Genomic DNA, 17,499 nt, shown 5'->3' on the forward strand with positions numbered 1-17,499 from the left:
CGTTTTTGTTCACTTGGCTGTAGTTGGGAAAGATAAAGATTTACCACAAAAATATTTTTACCTCTTTTCTGACATTTTAACTCTTACTGCTCATGCCGCTCTTTTCTTACATTTTAACATTTTCTCAATATTTAAAAAGTTGTAGTTGCTTCTCAGACACATTTTCATAACTTACTGATTTCCAGCATGCACACTGAAAGCACACATTTACTGTGCCTTAAGACCCAATGAAAGTAATCATATTTTAAAATAATAAAAAACTCATTTGACACTCCACTGAAAAGCCATTTTCTCTCTGCACAATATGCAGTGTTCCTATTGCTTATATTAAAGAGTGTTGTGGTGTGCTGAAAATATGAGCTTCATTTACCTGAATCCTCATATATTCAGAAATGAAAAATGTCAGCATAGCATTTACTCATCTAAATTATTACAGTGCTCCCTGGTGAACCCAGATTTGAAGAGCACCTGCCACATTTTCCCTGAATATACTTCTGTTTTTTGGCTTAATGAATACATGATGCTGCTTATGCATACAATTAGTCAAAGTTTAAGTGGCTATGATACTGAGGCAAAATCAATAAACCCCATGCAATTAAAAAAATAAAACATCATGTTAATTTCTAGCATGTTGAGAATTTGTAGACAGACTAAAAAAATTGTATCACTGCAAATCTCCATCCAAACATCCTTTACTTTAATGTACTGTAGCTCAAGAGGTTTAGCTTAAAATCATAAGAACGGGCACAAAAGCGAGGATGGCATTTGACTGATCTAGCCTGTTGCTTGGTAGTAGGTAATAGGTCTGTAGAACATTCAGGTGTTTAATGAAAGAAGACAGAAAATGGAAAAATATGGCTGGGTAACTGGAGCCAGACTCTTAGACCTTTTGTTAAACTCCTCTTCTGAGTTTGAAATGCATCTCCCTGTGGTCTCCATGTGTGCCCTTTGATTCACATGACACTGCTGGTTCTAAAGAAGTTAATTGAGTAACTTCGTCAATGCCTTTGAGGATTTAGAGGACTTGTACCATGTCCCCTCCTAATCTTCTGTGTTCAAGATTAAAACGGTTATGTTCTTTCAGACTATCAGTGTAGGACATTCTTTTAAGCCTAGGTACATACTGCAAATATACACTTCTCTAGACAGATGTCAGAACAGCAATATGTTTTTTGTGACATGGTGGTCAAAATTGTATACATTATTCTAAATAAGGTTTTACTCGTATTGCATTGTACCACTGTGCAGTTTTGACATTCAGTAATATCCTTTGATTTAACACATTTACAGTAAAAATACTTCTATTTATACAATCTGTCTTGCATTTTATTGCTTTAGAAAATAAATTATAAATACGTATGCCTTCTTCATAAATAGCCTCTTCAATCACACTGCTGTCCCACTTTGTTTTTATAGTTTGCATGGAATGTACTTGTACACTTATCTACATCAGATGTGTCCTGCCAGGTGTTTGCCCAGTCTTGAATTTGGTCTGAGTCTTTTTATATTTCCTGTGCAGCTTTCACAGTTTGCTAATCCTCCTTTTTGTGTTGTTTATTTCATCTTGTTACACGCCATTGTACCATATACTATATACTACATAGGAACAAATAATAGGTTTAATCCATGCTGAAAAGGGAAGAAAGAAAACACAACATTTCGGCTGTGGAGCCTTCTTCAGGTGTAAGCTGTACTTCATATTGATATATTAATGTATTGTGGAACAGGACGTAAATTGGTTACTGGCTGGCAACTTTATTGAAAAAAATCCAAAATATAAAAAAGTTGTCACCATAGCATCATGAAAAGTACAAAAATCTAAAAGCAGCTTCTGTATTCTAGCTCATGTAATCCCGATGTTTAAATTTCAATGTTGAGTCCCTCAGCTGTAACGAAGTGATGAGCAGGGATCTGTGAAAAAACTCACTTCTGACGGCAGCACAGCTCATTCAGATGTGACAGAATTTCAAAATGAACCTTCTGAAAAATAACTACACAAGCACTCAGCTACAAAGAGCCAATTATGGGCATCAAACTTCAAACATCACCCAAGCTCATGTTCCTCTTTACTACATGAGAAATCTTTATGTGCAAGACAAAGTATACCCAAGACAGCATGTCTAAATAGCCAAATGGATAGATAAAAAATTAGGATAGTTAATCTGAAGACCCACAGAGTTATTGTTGGGTTATAAATACATCATGTTAAGGCCTAATAGAAACAATGTCCAGAAGAGATTATTCCTATTGAAAGGTTTTAGTAACTTATGCCTATATGAATATAAATGTGAATGTATGTGAATAAAAAAATGTTTTCCTCCCTTGAATTGCTTCCCTCTCTTTAACCGTGGCTGAAATATTTAATAAACTGACCCCTTACTGAGCCACTAGAAGAGTATAAGCCACCCTTGTAACTGTAATGCATCATATCATGAAGCACTAACCCAGCACTCAGCCAACCTCCTGTGGCAGCGGTTTCTGTCATCTTTCAAAGATGTTTAGCTTTAAATACATTCAGAAGCAGAACTGAAAGCTTTGTAAAATGCCCTTTTCTCTGACAGTTTTGACATTGGAAGAGATCCCATGGGAAGTGTGTTTTTACAAAAAAAACAAACGGTGCCAGTCATTTAAAAAAAAATAAAGATAGAAAAAATGATTCAATAATTTCCATAGTTCTTCAATTGGTCATTACCACAGATTATACCCAGCAGAGAATTGTAAGATTCTACAACTGGACATTCTCCATTTGCAATCGGCATGAAGGAATTGAAGTGACTTTTTTCAGAAAAACATATTCTCCTTTATTTCCTCAATTTATGTTTTTAATTAATTTAGTCTAAATTGCAAAAGTAAAGTATGGATATCAGATAATCACTGATGATAATTGACCAGTAGCTGAAGAATGTGTACTGGGACTTGAATGACTGTGTTTTTGAGCACAGAAATACTACTAAAGTAACTGTGGGACACGTTAAAAATGTTGTGGAATGTATTGGAAAAGTAGGTTAACATTTAGATATTTTAAAAATAATTGTATTATTTTGGAATGATGCATTATGATATTATATAAGGTTATAGTTATTCTGTTTGGAGTAGTTTCTGCCAGGAATGTAATTCCTTCACTCAAGGCTACAAATGATTATTTTCACTCACTTTTGGTCAGTGTCAGTAACTACAGTCTGTTGTTATTTTTAGGTCTTTGAGCTTAACAAGGGAATTATTTGAAATGAAAGTGTAATGCAATGTAACATGAATAAACAGGAAGCTAATTCATAGCATTTACTGTAGGCTTTTTTAGGCATGCAAGATGACTCACTTGATTGAAATGAAATTTCACATTTCTGTGAACCTTTGATCAAAGCTAATGGACACTATTTTGGTGAGTTGATGATTCCAAGTCAATTGCAACCCCCTCATTGGCCTTTCATATAAATATGGTATTATGAGATTTGGTTTTTAAAATGTATGATTCCCCCCATCCATAAAATGTTTTTTCTTTCTTCAATGTTTGAATGTCAATAGCTTTCTATGGAGATATAACACTTAAGTGGAAGAGTAAAAGCGAATTCAACACTGTAACATTCACCCCTAATTGTTATTTGCTACTCTGCAGTGTTATTTAAAAGAAACATGTTTTACATACAGTACAGTATTTAAAGAAGCTATATCAAAGTGTTAAAAAAACTTCACAGTAGGTGCAATTAAAGCTGAAAATGGCATGAGATGAAAGGATACAAAATGCAATACAGATATTTTTTGTGAACAGTTTCTTAAAGCCTCAACCAAAGGTGCAATTACATGAAATTTAATTGTAGATTAAAAAGGTTTTAAAGAAGACAATAAAGAGTCTTGTGCAGTAAGATAAAAATATAAATCAATGCTTGTGACCAATACCTTTATTTTCATTATAGTCTTGATTTGGGGCTTAAATTGTCTTCAGTTGTTTAGAATGCTGATTTTTAAGAATCATGTTAAGGAGTGGTGAGTTCAAGTGGAGCCTGAATGCATGCATGCCCAGGGTTTCTGCTAAGTATTCCTGTCTAAGACTTCAAAATCCCATTAGCTTTCCCTTAAGAGTACTTCATGAAGTTTGACAAATGCATTTATGGAGGCAAATAGAGACTGAACCCTGCATGACACCTAAAGCAATGGCATTCAAACACCAGTAAGGCAGAAACAGGTACTGTACTGTGCTGTAACGTCAGTGGTACAAAAAGAAAACATTATTTTTATGAAAGAAGTTAAAATTCTACAGATTGTAATTTAAAATTCAAGCTGACATTACTATTACAGCATTGAAATACATTTTGCTTTCCTTTTATATTGAACACCCTAGTGGATAGTGCACTGCTTTTAGCCAACTACAGTAGATTTACAATTTTTAGGTGCCTAGACAGATTTAACAGTATTACCACTCCAACATTGAAAACCAGTATTGGAATGTTTTTGTCTTTGTACCCATGGCAGTGTAAGTGACTTTAGAACATTAGAGCAAAGCTCTTGGTTTTTATGTGAAATAACTTGCAATTCCAAGTGAGTGCTGTGACGTCTCAGACGTGACATAACTTTTGCTGGGATGAATCATTATCGTTAAGCATCCGCAGTGAAAAAATTGGATTTTGAATTTTTCAGTTTTGGCAATCTTTAGAGCTTGGCGGGAACACATCATTTTCTGTGATATGTTAGTTACCTGTCTCTGATACATTTCACTCACCAAACAAGTTTTTGCCCACCTGGGTTTGCCTTTATCTCTTGGTGGTCTATGTCCACTTCATTGCTTTTTTTTGTCAAGTCCTCCCAGGATGAGAGGCCCCATGTTCAGATACAGTAGATGGCCCAGGTACTTCTGTAGTAATGGCATTTGCAATGCTAGTGACTTCTGAATGTTTTTTACATAGTGGAGTTGAACAATTAATACAAATGTCTTAACCTTAGCTACAGCATACAACATAGTAAAATAAGGGACAAAAATGTCCTATTGAACTGTTTATTTTGTCCAGTACCATTAGATAATACTGTACTTCAACACATTGTTTAACTACAGAGGTCAGGCTCCTCATTAAAAAGGTTTTCCCTGAATATATAAGAGGAAAGCACAGTTTTTAGAGAGTGTGGCAGAATTATGTTCAAAATCACAAGTTTTGTTTTGATGGAAATTTCTTTTGTTAAACATGGTGCCTTTTATATTAATATTGCAATATCAGCAGTATTTGAAATTCTGTTAAGATATCTGGAATTTTAGGTACAGTAGATATCCAAACCAAATGGGCTTCCTATTTTTGGGATCATAGATATTGTGGGATTGATTTTTTTCAGTTTTCAGAAATTGCTGTGAATCATTTATACCACATGTCAACAAAGAATTCTGAAACCATTGTATGTCCTTATTTTGTTATCCATTTCTTTAATTTGAGAATTAAAGTGTTGCGAGGTGTTTATGAAAGCCTTCAAGATGGTAAATTTACGGTAGGAAAATATAATTAAAAGACAAACATAGTTATTATACAGGTGCTAGACGTTTTTAAACCACAGACTGTGTTGGGACAGATGGGTTTAAAATCTATCAATTATGTAGGTATCTGTACATCCACTTAATACAATTATTACTTGTTAACTGAGCATACAGTGACCAGGCTTAGTCTTCACTGTTTATAGATACTTCTAAGACTTTGTGATTTCTTTGTTTGAAATTCTTAACTAAAGATCGGGTCAAGGACAGACCCCAATTCACTCCAATCACAGACTCCACCCTAGTGTGTAAATTTAGGCACGCAGACCAGCATTTCTCAGAATGCATCAAGCTAACACTCTACTATCATCCACATTATGCAGAAATCCATTGGTTTAGAGTTGGGGGGTCTGACTCTCACATTCTCATTCAGAGGATGATCAGGTAATCGTAGCCCCAAATAAGTGGGTTATATCCAAACATAACAATACATTACCTTCCTGATCAGATCACGTTATTGAGGTTTGTTTGATTCTGCTGGCCGGGTTCTTAAGTATCTGAACTCAATGCTTCCTGACACTCACAGTCAGTCAAGGAAATGGTCTCCAGATACTGGGGTTTCATTTGTTTAAATCTGACAGGACAGTTTTGTTCCGGTAAGGGAGAGATATTTTCTCTTATGGTGGCAAACAATGAAATAAATTTGTCCATCATGCTATCTTTTTCTATCAGGGTACTTATCCATCACTTGCAGTAGTAAGAAAGATGGAGAAAGATAAATGGGCAAAATTAGATTTAAAAATTTACGTAATGCAGTTTTATCTGAATTGTAGTCAAAACAATTTAGCAAATAAACTGATACCCTCAGCCTGCTTCCTTATTGTCTTAGTTTTTAAAATGAGTCTGCTACTTACAAAGTATAATTGCATGAATAAAGTTGAAGAAACAACCCAGAGGCATAAAACTAACAAAGACTTAATATGCTGGATTCCTAAATGAGCTGTCTAGGATGAGCTAAACCTCAAATCTTGATCAGGATCAAATAAACAAGCCTGCTTATCTAAGAATTTGTTATTTAAGGGAATATAGGATGTAGAAAAAATGTTAACCTTAACCCTTAAAAGTTAAAAATGCTAAAGAGTAAATGAGGAAATGACTTCATTATCTTTGTAGACTACACATATGAAAAATGCAACTAAAGGCAAGGCATTTTAGTTCCTGTCTGTATTCTAAAAGCTCCCTTTTCTAGTTTTTCCACTCTACTAAAGGTAGTAAGCATCACCCGTATATTTTTAAGTTGAATTTGAAGGGAATAGCAATTCAATATACTGGGCAACTGTAGGGCAACGGAAATTTTACAACTACAGAGCATTGTCTCTTTGCAGGTTGCAAAAACTTGAACTATACCTGTATATAATAATAATAATAGTTGCTTACACTTATATAGCGCTTTTCTGGACACTCCACTCAAGCGCTTTTACAGGTAATGGGGACTCCCCTCCACCACCAGTGTGCAGCCCCACGTGGATGATGCGATGGCAGCCATAGTGCGCCAGAATGCTCACCACACATCAGCTATCAGTGGGGAGGAGAGCAGAGTAATGAAGCCAATTCAAGATGGGGATTATTAGGAGGCCATGATTGGTAAGACTCCGGGGTTACACCCCTACTCTTTTCGAGACACGCCTGGGATTTTTAATGACCACAGAGAGTCAAGACCTTGGTTTTACTTCTCATCCGAAGGACGGCGCCTGTTTACAGTATAGTGTCCCCGTCACTATACTGGGGCATTAGGACCCACATGGACCGCAGGGTGAGGGCCCCCAGCTGGCCCCACTAACACCTCTTCCAGCAGCAACCCTAGTTTTTCCCAGGTCTCTTCCATCCAGGTACTGACCAGGCTCACACCTGCTAGCTTCGGTGGGTTGCTAGTTGTGAGTTGCAGAGTGATATGGCTGCTGGAATTGAAATACAATCTGGCTTGAAGTGATATGGCTGCTGACGTTGAATTACAATCTGGAAGACACATATAGAAACCATATAGACACATATAGAAAATATAAAGGCAAAAACATTGAGAACAAGAGGTACTTTTCTATACAATGAGTTGTTGGTGTCTCAAACAGTCTCTACCCAGTCATGTTCTTAAAGCTGTTCCCCTATCTTATTTCAAGAAACAGCTAACTCAGAACTTTTGATCACTTAACTACTAACAAACAAATGTTCTTATGTGAGGAACATAAGTGAGGAAGTATTTTTCAAATAATGTGAATATGCTTTGTTAAATTCAAAAGACAAACAGTGCTTTCTCTAGTTTTATGATATGCCAGACATAAGGTGCAAGACAGACCAAGGTATGAACTACTGTTGGAGAGAAAGTAAAATATTTGTTAATACAAATACAGTATATGGTACAATAATACAGTATAATTTCGGTATCTACAGAAAAACATACTTTATTTGCCAAGTGACAGAATGCACAAGAAATTTGTTTTGATGCTGCAATCAGCCTTTCATCTCACTATTAGGATTCTTACACAACCACTGCTTTACAACATACAAGCATATTACACATACTTGCAGACTGTTACAAACATGATTATGTAAACGTCTGCAAGACGAACATTGCATGGCTGAAGGATACTAACTATTCCTGAAACAGCTAGTAATAGGCCTGTACAGTCTTCCAGATGGGAGAAGCTCAAACAGGCTGGGAGAGACTGATCATCAACAGTAAACTTAGGTTCCCTGGCTTGTCAATTATACAGTAATTCTTTGTTATATGAGCTTAATATGTTCCTCAAAAACTGCAGTTTAGGTGAAAACCTGTATAACAGAAATTAAATTCCCATTACTTCTCTTGTAATAATCTCTGATTAGTTCCAGAACTCCAACACCCAAACCCTATGTTAATATACAGTAGCACGGTATCTAGTACCTGAGTATGAAAACAGCACATTCCTGATTAATCAATCAAGTAACATGCTTAAGGTTACCAATGCATAAACAAAAGGTAGAAAAGCAACAACACTCCAGCTCATTTGTGGTACAATAGTTACGTTATTGTAGTCATTAGAACATTAGGTACTATCCTGAACTATATACACTTAAAGCACACAAACCTTTTTTACAATAAAGTAGTAATGTAATAAAAAATAAATACCTCATATTTCTTGAAACAAAAAAAATCTAAACTCAACACCTGAAAAGATGAGAGAAAAAATTAATCTTGGCAGTGCTTTATGAGAGCTGGTAAGAGTGAAAATCTGCTCGTTCTTTGAGTAAACAGGTAGGAATTGCTACTACTCGTATAAAAGAAACCCCAATAGTGGTTGTTTATATACTGGAACGAGATGACAAGATAGAGTGGCAAGAGATAGTATTGTAGATCAAAGCAGTGGTTTTATATACTGTAAATTTCCAAAACCAACATCACTTTTTGATGCACCTCCAAACCATACTGTGACAGAAACTCTTCGTACTTGCTCCATAATTATACAGTGAGACTGGGTCATGGTACCCTGTACTGTAATGTACGAGATATACAGGCTTTTATATTTTCATCCGTATACATCTTCTTTTTGGGGTTATTATAAGTGCTTGTAGTGTATTTGAAAACGGATACTTGTATCTAATTGATGTACTTTAATTAAGCAATGCATTGCTTCATTGTAATAGTTATAGTAATAATAATAATAACAATAATAATAATAATAATAATAATAATAATAATAATAGTTATAGTTATAGTAATAATAATAATAATAATAATAATAATAATAATAATAATAATAATAATAATAATAATAATAATAAAAGACCTCGGTTTTACGTCTCATCCGAAGGACGGCGCCTGTTTACAGTGTAGTGTCCCCATCACTATACTGGGGCATCAGGACCCACACAGACCGCAGGGTGAGCACCCCCTACTGGCCCCACTAACACCTCTTCCAGCAGCAACCTTAGTTTTTCCCAGGAGGTCTCCCATCCAGGTACTGACCAGGCTCACACCTGCTGAGCTAATACTAATACTAATACTAATAGTAATACTAGTTCTTCGTAATAGTAGTAAAACCTGGTCTTGCAAATTCATCTCCTACAATGCTGAGAAAAATAATTATCTTACAAGAGCTGTGGAAAATGGGCTGGTAATTTTTTTTTTACTATGGATTTGTACAATTTGGCAATAAAATATTTCCTAACAGTGGAAATTTCTAAGGTCTTGACGGTCTTTTGTAAAAGAACAATGTTAAGGTCAGCAAAGATTGTGAGTGCTAATCAAAAGCAAGCAGTGATACGGGGCCAGGGCATTGTAAATATGGCCAAGGACAGTCTGACTGAACCGTCTCCAGTCAGGTTAAACTGTTCTCGCAGGCCATGTGCTAATTAAGCTTTCAGCATTGTTGTGTTTCACATTGGAATGAGTCATGGTGATATGAAAAAACAGCTCTTAACCACCTGAAACATGAAATTACATCTTTACCAATTGTTACTCAGATAGTGAATTGCTTAACTCTGTAGCTTTTGGGTTTTCAAGCAGATTGTTTACTTACAAAAACGACTGCACAACCTTATATGCCTTATAGCTGCTGTACCCCAATCTTGCTTTATTCCTGCATTCAGTTCTGTGATGTTCATGTAGCTTTTGAAAAAGAACATGCGATATTTCATGTGGTTCTATCTAGTCATGTGGTTGATACGTTGTTTAATTTTCTGTTTAGAGCGAAGAAAAAGAACAAGCCCCTGAACCTCAAGATTCACAACACTGTTGGAAGCTGTGAGAACATCCCGTCTCAGCGCTCTCCTCTGCTCTCTGAGCGCTCCCTGCGCTCTTTCTTCGTTGGCTACCCATCCTTCCTTCCCTCCACTCCCCCTGTTCACACCGAAACCACATTCTCTGCAAGTAAGTCCCCGTTGAAGTCCTGTCTTCTCTTTTCTCTTTGTATTCTTGTCCAGTAGACCTTTGGATGAATGGTATTCATATAAAAAAATGATTTCACTCTTCAAACTGTAATTCTCTAACTCTTTTAGGCTAAATGTGCTGCTTTCTTCCCTGGAAACTAAAAATAAAAAACTAATAATTTTAGGAAAACAGTATATATCAAGCATGGGGGTTAATTTTATTGGGAAACAGTCCCTGATGAAGGAATTTTTAAAGTTTTCTAACCGTATGTTTTAGACCACTGCTCTGAAGGGTACATCAGTCTCAATAAGGGCAAAGGTCAAAACACAAAGTTACACGTTAGATGTTATCTTGGACCTTGTGGACTACTGACGTGAATGGAAAAATAGGACCATGTTTCCCGAATGTATGCTTCACTCTTCTGAATGACTTGCTGTGATGTATGCGAAAACTTGTACACATTTGCATTTCTAATCATTTTCTGTGGCAGCATGCCACTGCGTCCAACCTGCTAGTCTGGCATAAGCTTATTACTACACTACGGAAAACAATAACATATCTTCCTCTCACAAAACAAGGCTCCTATGGCAGGCGATGTGAGCCGGCTCTGAATGATAGAGACAGTATCAAAACTAAAATACTGTCACTGATTCTTCAGTAACAGTGGAATGTCATAGACCTGGAGTAATACACTCTAAATGACTCAGTATTTTTATCTCACCATCTGGATTCATGTGATGACTCCAGTTTTGGATGCACCAACCTCCTCCCTTCCCCCCCTCTCCCCTACACGTCCCCCCCATCAAACCAGGGAGCGACTTCTGCAATTAATCTTTCACAAGACAAGAAGCAGAACCGCGCACGTGGATGTGAGTGTGTTGGTAATGATGCTGTTTATTGAAAGCAGCCAAGTTTTGATAGCAATAACACTTGCAAAAGCATACGGGGAAAAAAAGCACAAGAGAGTGGAAATGCACTTGCAAAATCTAATTTTTAACCATCTCTGTTGAGAAGAGGCTTTGCTGATTAACTTGTGTCAATCCATTTATTTCTTGATTTTCATCTTTTTAATAGGATACATTCCAGCCTTGCAGACTGATATTAATTTACATGCAGTAAGCCTGTCTGAGCTTTCTTTATTAAGAAATCATCACTGAATATATTTAGCGATGTCAATGAAATTCCTGCAAAGCTCTCTGTAAGACTATCAAAGCATTGTACAATCCATAATATGGAAAATTGCCCCTCAATGTAAAAAAATATTTCTGAATGTTAAACAAAGGAATATCAGACTCCCTATATGTTAAGTCACCTCCATGGTGACCTAATAAATCATATACAATTCCCACATCTATTAGCACCTAAATGCAAATAACTGTAATATGATTCACATATTGAGTTTTTTCCGGGTAACTCACTTGGCTGAGGCGAATGACAACCCACCATTAGGATCAGGCTCTTTGACCCCCCAGGTCCCTTTAATGAGAGACGAGCCACTCTCTAAGGGTGGACATGAAAAAGCAAACACAAGCGAGTAAACAAGAAGGGTGATATTTATAAGCAGAAGTAGGTGTGACCTAATCACGAACTTTGTGAAAGACCTTCTTCCTAAAAGTGAGAAGAATTATGTATTGTGAAATGCCTGTAAAACACATCCTCCTGTAAGTCAAGTGTTACCCCAGTCTGCAACCCCCCCGTATGCATTTTAGGGTGAAGGAAGAGTTTACGTTAGTAACTTATGTTACTTACCGAGTTGTATTAGTAGTTACTGTTTTACATTTAGGAGCACTTTTACATGCTGTGGTTGAAAAGCCTTCTGTTGAAAACTATGAAGATAGAGATTAAGATGAATTCTTGTTGATACAGAGACCAGCAGCAGAATAATTTCATTCAGCAGTGTAAGTACTCTAAATAACATTACCGAACTGCAGGAGTTTTCTCTTGGGTACCAGTCAGATTCACAACAGCATTTACCAGCCCTGTTTGTCCCATCAAAGCGTATAATTTGTCTCTGCTTGGACTGTTCATGGAAGGCATCAACACCCTTAATCTACTAAACCTTTTGGCCCAATAAACAATTTTAAATGTCTGTCTGGAATCGATTCTGATTTGCATTACCCTGCCTACGATGCTTAACGAGCGCATGATTAACATGCATTGAAGCCATGGGATTATGATTAACTTCATTCACAATCCCATTTTCAAAAATTGTATTCATCTGGCACCTCTCTGTCAGTATGAACGGGGTGAAAATGTGCAAAAGGGGGACCGCGCATCATTCTTTAAAGATGATTGCCTGGGCTAAGTTTGAAATCAAGCAACAGATGTGTTTAAACAACATTACTCTCAACATTTTGTAATAACACAGACAACATTTAGTATTTAGTATTGGTAGAATCATTTGTTTAAAGATTTCATGTATATATTTCACGTGCATATATGTATTTATATACACTTTATGTATGTATTTTATGTAATTCAACATGCAATTAAATGTATAGATTCCACCTACCTATGTATTTATTTCAGCCAACATACACTACATTATGTATTAGAAATATTCCTTCCAAGTGTTTAGTTTCCTTTAATATTTGTAATTTAAGCCCCATACCATCTTTACACTTACAAATTACAAACCCCATCATAATTTGCAATTTGATAGATTTCCTTTGGAAAGAAGAAAGCTTCTTGCCATCAAGATCTAACATTTCTTTCATTTGAAGGTAACACTTAATTTGGTCTGGGCTTAATTTATTTTAGAGATTCATTTACATTGTTTACATTCGTTACAATTAATATACATTGTTAATATCACAGAAGAACACCCTTGATCTTCTAACGAGTGCACTTCCTTTTGTCTGTTGCCACTAAACACAATCTTTTAGTTCTGTGTTTAGATGGGATTGACTTCAAAACTGAATTCAGTCACAGCAGTGGGAGACAGAAACACGGTACAGGTGGCCTTGAATAGTTTAAATCTAAATTTTCACTGACAATGAGAAATACCTGCTTTTGTGATTTAGACACTGGAGCACCTGTTGTGGCTGGATAGCCTCAGGACAGAAGAACACCTGTTGCATTTTGTGTGTAGCTGTCAGATCAAACAACAAGTAAGATACCTGACTGCATTATCAAGGTTTTCTGAACTATTTTGTCTAAATATTTTTTTTTTTCTTTTTGCTTCCAAGGACTAGTAGACTGCCAAAGGAGCAAGACATTTTATGCATGTAGAAAAATGTTGAACAAACATTAATGTTATTTTTCTTTAAAAAGTAAAAGGTTTGTGCACATGTAAAGTCTTACTTCAACTAAGTGGATTGTAGAGGTGCATCTTCATCTCTCACTAAACTATAGTAATGTTTTGTGGTGAGGGAGAAAATCTGCTTCTGATTTATCTAGCGCAAGTATTAATAGAAAACAGTCCAACAACTGTTTGCAGTCGAAAAGTGAGTTAGGACAAATATATTGCTTTTGCAAACATGTTTGAGTTAAAATCATTGCAGAAATGCAATTTTGAGAAACAGGTTTCATTGTTTGGAAAACCTCCCCCAACTATTGACCCAAGCCTTATATTTTATACGTGTTATTGAGATTTGATCCAATATATAGATTCCAAAGGTCTTAATAAACACACAACTGCATTTGAGACAAATTGAAAATGATTAACCTGGGAATTTTCCTTGGCTATCATAATACATCTTTGTGACCTTTGATCTCATATTCTTTAATAAGTGGACATTGATTAACTTCATTATTACGCAGTTTTTTAAGAGACTGCTTTTTTATAACATTCTCTCTCTTCACATAAATAATAATGTGTTATCACAAAAATATTGTGTATGTTTCAGTACTTAGTCGACAGAAAGATTCATTTGTAACAGTAAATCTTATAAAAGGCTTTTTGTGTAAAGTAGGAAACTACTAAGCATCTTAGATGTTAAATCAACCAAATTCAACAGTAGAAAGTATCACAACAAAGGAATCTTTGTTTCATAAAATATGGATTTATGCCTGCAGATTCTCATGATTACATCTCAGAAGTATGGGATGCAAGGCAGGACTACATACTGGTCAGAATGCCCACGGCAGAGTACTTACAAACACACTGCTACAAACAAGCACACAGGAAGGTTCTGGTCCCAATCCAGAATCAAAACTAGAACACATAAACTGTGAGACAGGCAGTGCCAGCCACCACTGTAATGTGGCATTTACTCAAATTGTGATTAAATTGATCATTTGTAAAGGCCAAAGCAGATGTTTATTTTTTATGAGAGGCGAGTCAGAAAACAAATACTTATGTGCTTTAAATTCTAGTCAGTTTAATTTCTTGTGTCAAAGATTACTGATTTTTCAAAATTACTTGTCTCTGTATTTCAGAAAGATTAAAAACCCTATGGTGTATGGTTACCATAGTGACAGAACCTGCTGAAGCTCCTTTATCAGAAGAATCGCCCATGAAGTTCTTGTAATAGTTAAAAGAACAGTTTGATACATAAGATGACATTCATAATATCCATCTTAGATATTCCTCGGGAATATATGGGCCTTTCTTCCAGACTGAGTACTTCTGTGTAAGCCGTAAACTATCATACTGCACACCTGAAGAAGGCTCCACGGCCGAAACGTTGTGTTCTCTTTCTTCTTTTTTTCAGCATGGAATAAACCTATTACTTGTTCCTTTGCAACTATCATACTGTGCCATCTAAAAGAGCATGTGTACTTGGAGACAGAAATGAAATCTGATCAATCTGTGAATTTGTATTTAGTCTTGGTTAATAAAAGGGTAAAAGACAATAAGGACAGCTTATTTAGCCTCTTTAGTTTGCCTTTTTGAGTTTCATAATTAATTTGTTTGTGAACAGCGTTGCCAGGAGCATCTTGTATTGTTATTTGGTCTTATTAAAGACATTGATGGAACTTTTGTGATTTTCCTCTTCTAACCTTTAAGCATCTTCAGTATTCTGGAGCTCAGTGTATCTTTTTATTGTTTTTTTACCTACTGTATGTTTCACATTGCAATGAGTTTTCAGTCTATGTTGTGTATCCTGAACTAAAGTTTAATTGTTGAAAGTTGTCAGGAAAGTTGACAAATGACCTCAGCTGTCATTTGCCCGTGGTGAAGAAGAGAAAAAAGGTTTGGAATGATAGACAAATAATGATACCTGCATTGTCTTCAAGTGCCATCGCTGGGGAACACATTCTGTGCCCATTGTCAGTAGAGCAGGGTCGGGACTTCGGCAAATTTAACATTCACAAACTTGTTTATTTGCAAATTGGTCTATCCAACGGGCTCTGGTGTGGAAGAAAAGGAGAGTGGTACAAAACCGAGCTGAAGGTTGTTAACTGTAGCTTTGAAATTAACGGTGCAACAGACTAGGATCTCTGTCGTCAGCTCAGCGAACGGCAGGCAGGAGACGACTTCACCGGCGCACGGAAAGTTTGTTTGCCCCTTTCAAGTGGGGTGTGTTAATCATGGAGCAAGGAAGGCAGAGAGAGAAAGAACCGGCAGCCACTGGATGCAGAGAGTGGATTAGTGTTGCTTATTTTTGCTGATGACTAAACTGTAAGTTTGTGATTACTGTAGGTTTCTTTTAGTTCATCAGTCTTATTTTAATATGCCAACATAGTCATGATCTGGAGAATTCAAAGACATTTATAGGCTATGTCAGGATTTTTGTCTTCGTGCTTGAAGATAGGGTTGTGGGTCATGACTTTTTCACAGAAGTCATGCACATTACTAAAACGAAATCTATCACTATTCCTCGCAATAGTGAGGGAGGGTTTGGACATCCTTATCCTCACAGCTAGGCTGCCATTCTCTCAGCTAGGCAAGTCACTCCAAATACTCTCTACATATTTTGTCTCTATCTCATTTATTAGGATCTAACCAAACTACTGAACTTGCTTTTAGCAGAAATGCTCTTTTGTCTTCATTTTTTGCTGCAGCTACCATATGTTAATTTTGAATCTGGTCTATTCAGCCATGATATAGTCTTAAGTTAGCAGGAGGTGGAATTCAGTCAGAGCAGGCTTTTAGCTAAAAGATTTATTTCTGATAATTTGGCATTATGCAGAAAGAAGCCTCTTGATGATAGGTTTGCTGATTAGGATGTGTTGCCAGTTGAGTTGCGTATGCATCGCTGTAATAACTGTGATTGTGCAAATAATTTGGCTTTTGCTCCCTCATGGTTGCGAAAACATACACAAACCATATAATGTGCTGTCATATTGAGCAACATGTGATTGAATCTTCAAGGTTTAAAAAACCTTTCCTCTTGGAATGCAGGGACAAGAAAATTTGATTTGCCTGTAATATTGAAATTTACCAACCTGAATAAAATGGAAGGTGGATTGCTTTAGAAAACATCATGCAAAATGATTTTTTTATTTATATGGAAATCCTCCTGGAATTCCTCTATGTTTGGGCGTGTTAAAAGCACAGTGTGTCTATTTTCAAAGAACTCTGAGCAAACAGACTGTTGCATTCATTAAGTGTGTTAACTTTTAAAGTGTCATGTTATTGTGAAAGAGGGTTCTAAATATTAGAAAACACTCAAAATTCTTTAGAGATTACACTTACAGTTCAAACAATGTTTTTGCATGGTAGCTTTATTTATATTGTGAATTAATTTAATTCATTTAGCAAAATAAATGAGTTAAGAAAATTAAGCAAAATAAAAAGAATAATCCTAGAAAATAACGCATTCAGTGCCAGACAACAAATGCTTAGAAATAGCAAAAGAGCATTTATAGTATATTGAGTGTCCAGTAATGTCTTCATAGACAAACACAATTTGTACTTGCAAATACAGTATAATGCTCAATTAAGTACCTATACAAGGGCAATGGTTCGCCAAGGCTGTAGATACGCACTATTCATGGCAGAAGTACTATATGCTTCTTTCTCTGTTTTATCATGATTATATATTTCTAATATCTAATTTGCAGGATGATTATAGTTCATGCACTGGATGTAACCGAATTGCTCACATTGAAGATTCATGAGAGGCAGAAAGTGATGGGACTGACTGAATTCTGTGCGTTTCCATAGAAACTCTACAAACTGGAGGGCTTGGGTTAGGCTAGGTGCTATGTGTCACATAATAATAATGCAAGGTTGTGGGAAAATAAATAGTAAATCATG

At 36.1% G+C, this 17,499-nt stretch overlaps 1 protein-coding gene across 5 annotated transcripts in view; it reads left to right on the plus strand.

Moving 5' to 3' along the window:
* Positions 1 to 17,499, plus strand: part of ksr2 (kinase suppressor of ras 2) — a 99,906-nt gene that overhangs the window by 36,787 nt on the left and 45,620 nt on the right. For all 5 annotated transcript variants that reach the window (XM_088618482.1, XM_088618483.1, XM_088618486.1 and 2 more), the window contains one exon: positions 10,171 to 10,352. In XM_088618482.1, the coding sequence (XP_088474608.1) occupies positions 10,171 to 10,352 (182 nt within the window). The remainder of the gene's footprint in view (positions 1 to 10,170; positions 10,353 to 17,499) is intronic.

Source organism: Lepisosteus platostomus, chromosome 24 (genome assembly GCF_059453375.1).
Source record: "Lepisosteus platostomus isolate fLepPlt1 chromosome 24, fLepPlt1.hap1, whole genome shotgun sequence".
Classification (NCBI taxonomy): Eukaryota; Metazoa; Chordata; class Actinopteri; order Semionotiformes; family Lepisosteidae; genus Lepisosteus; species Lepisosteus platostomus.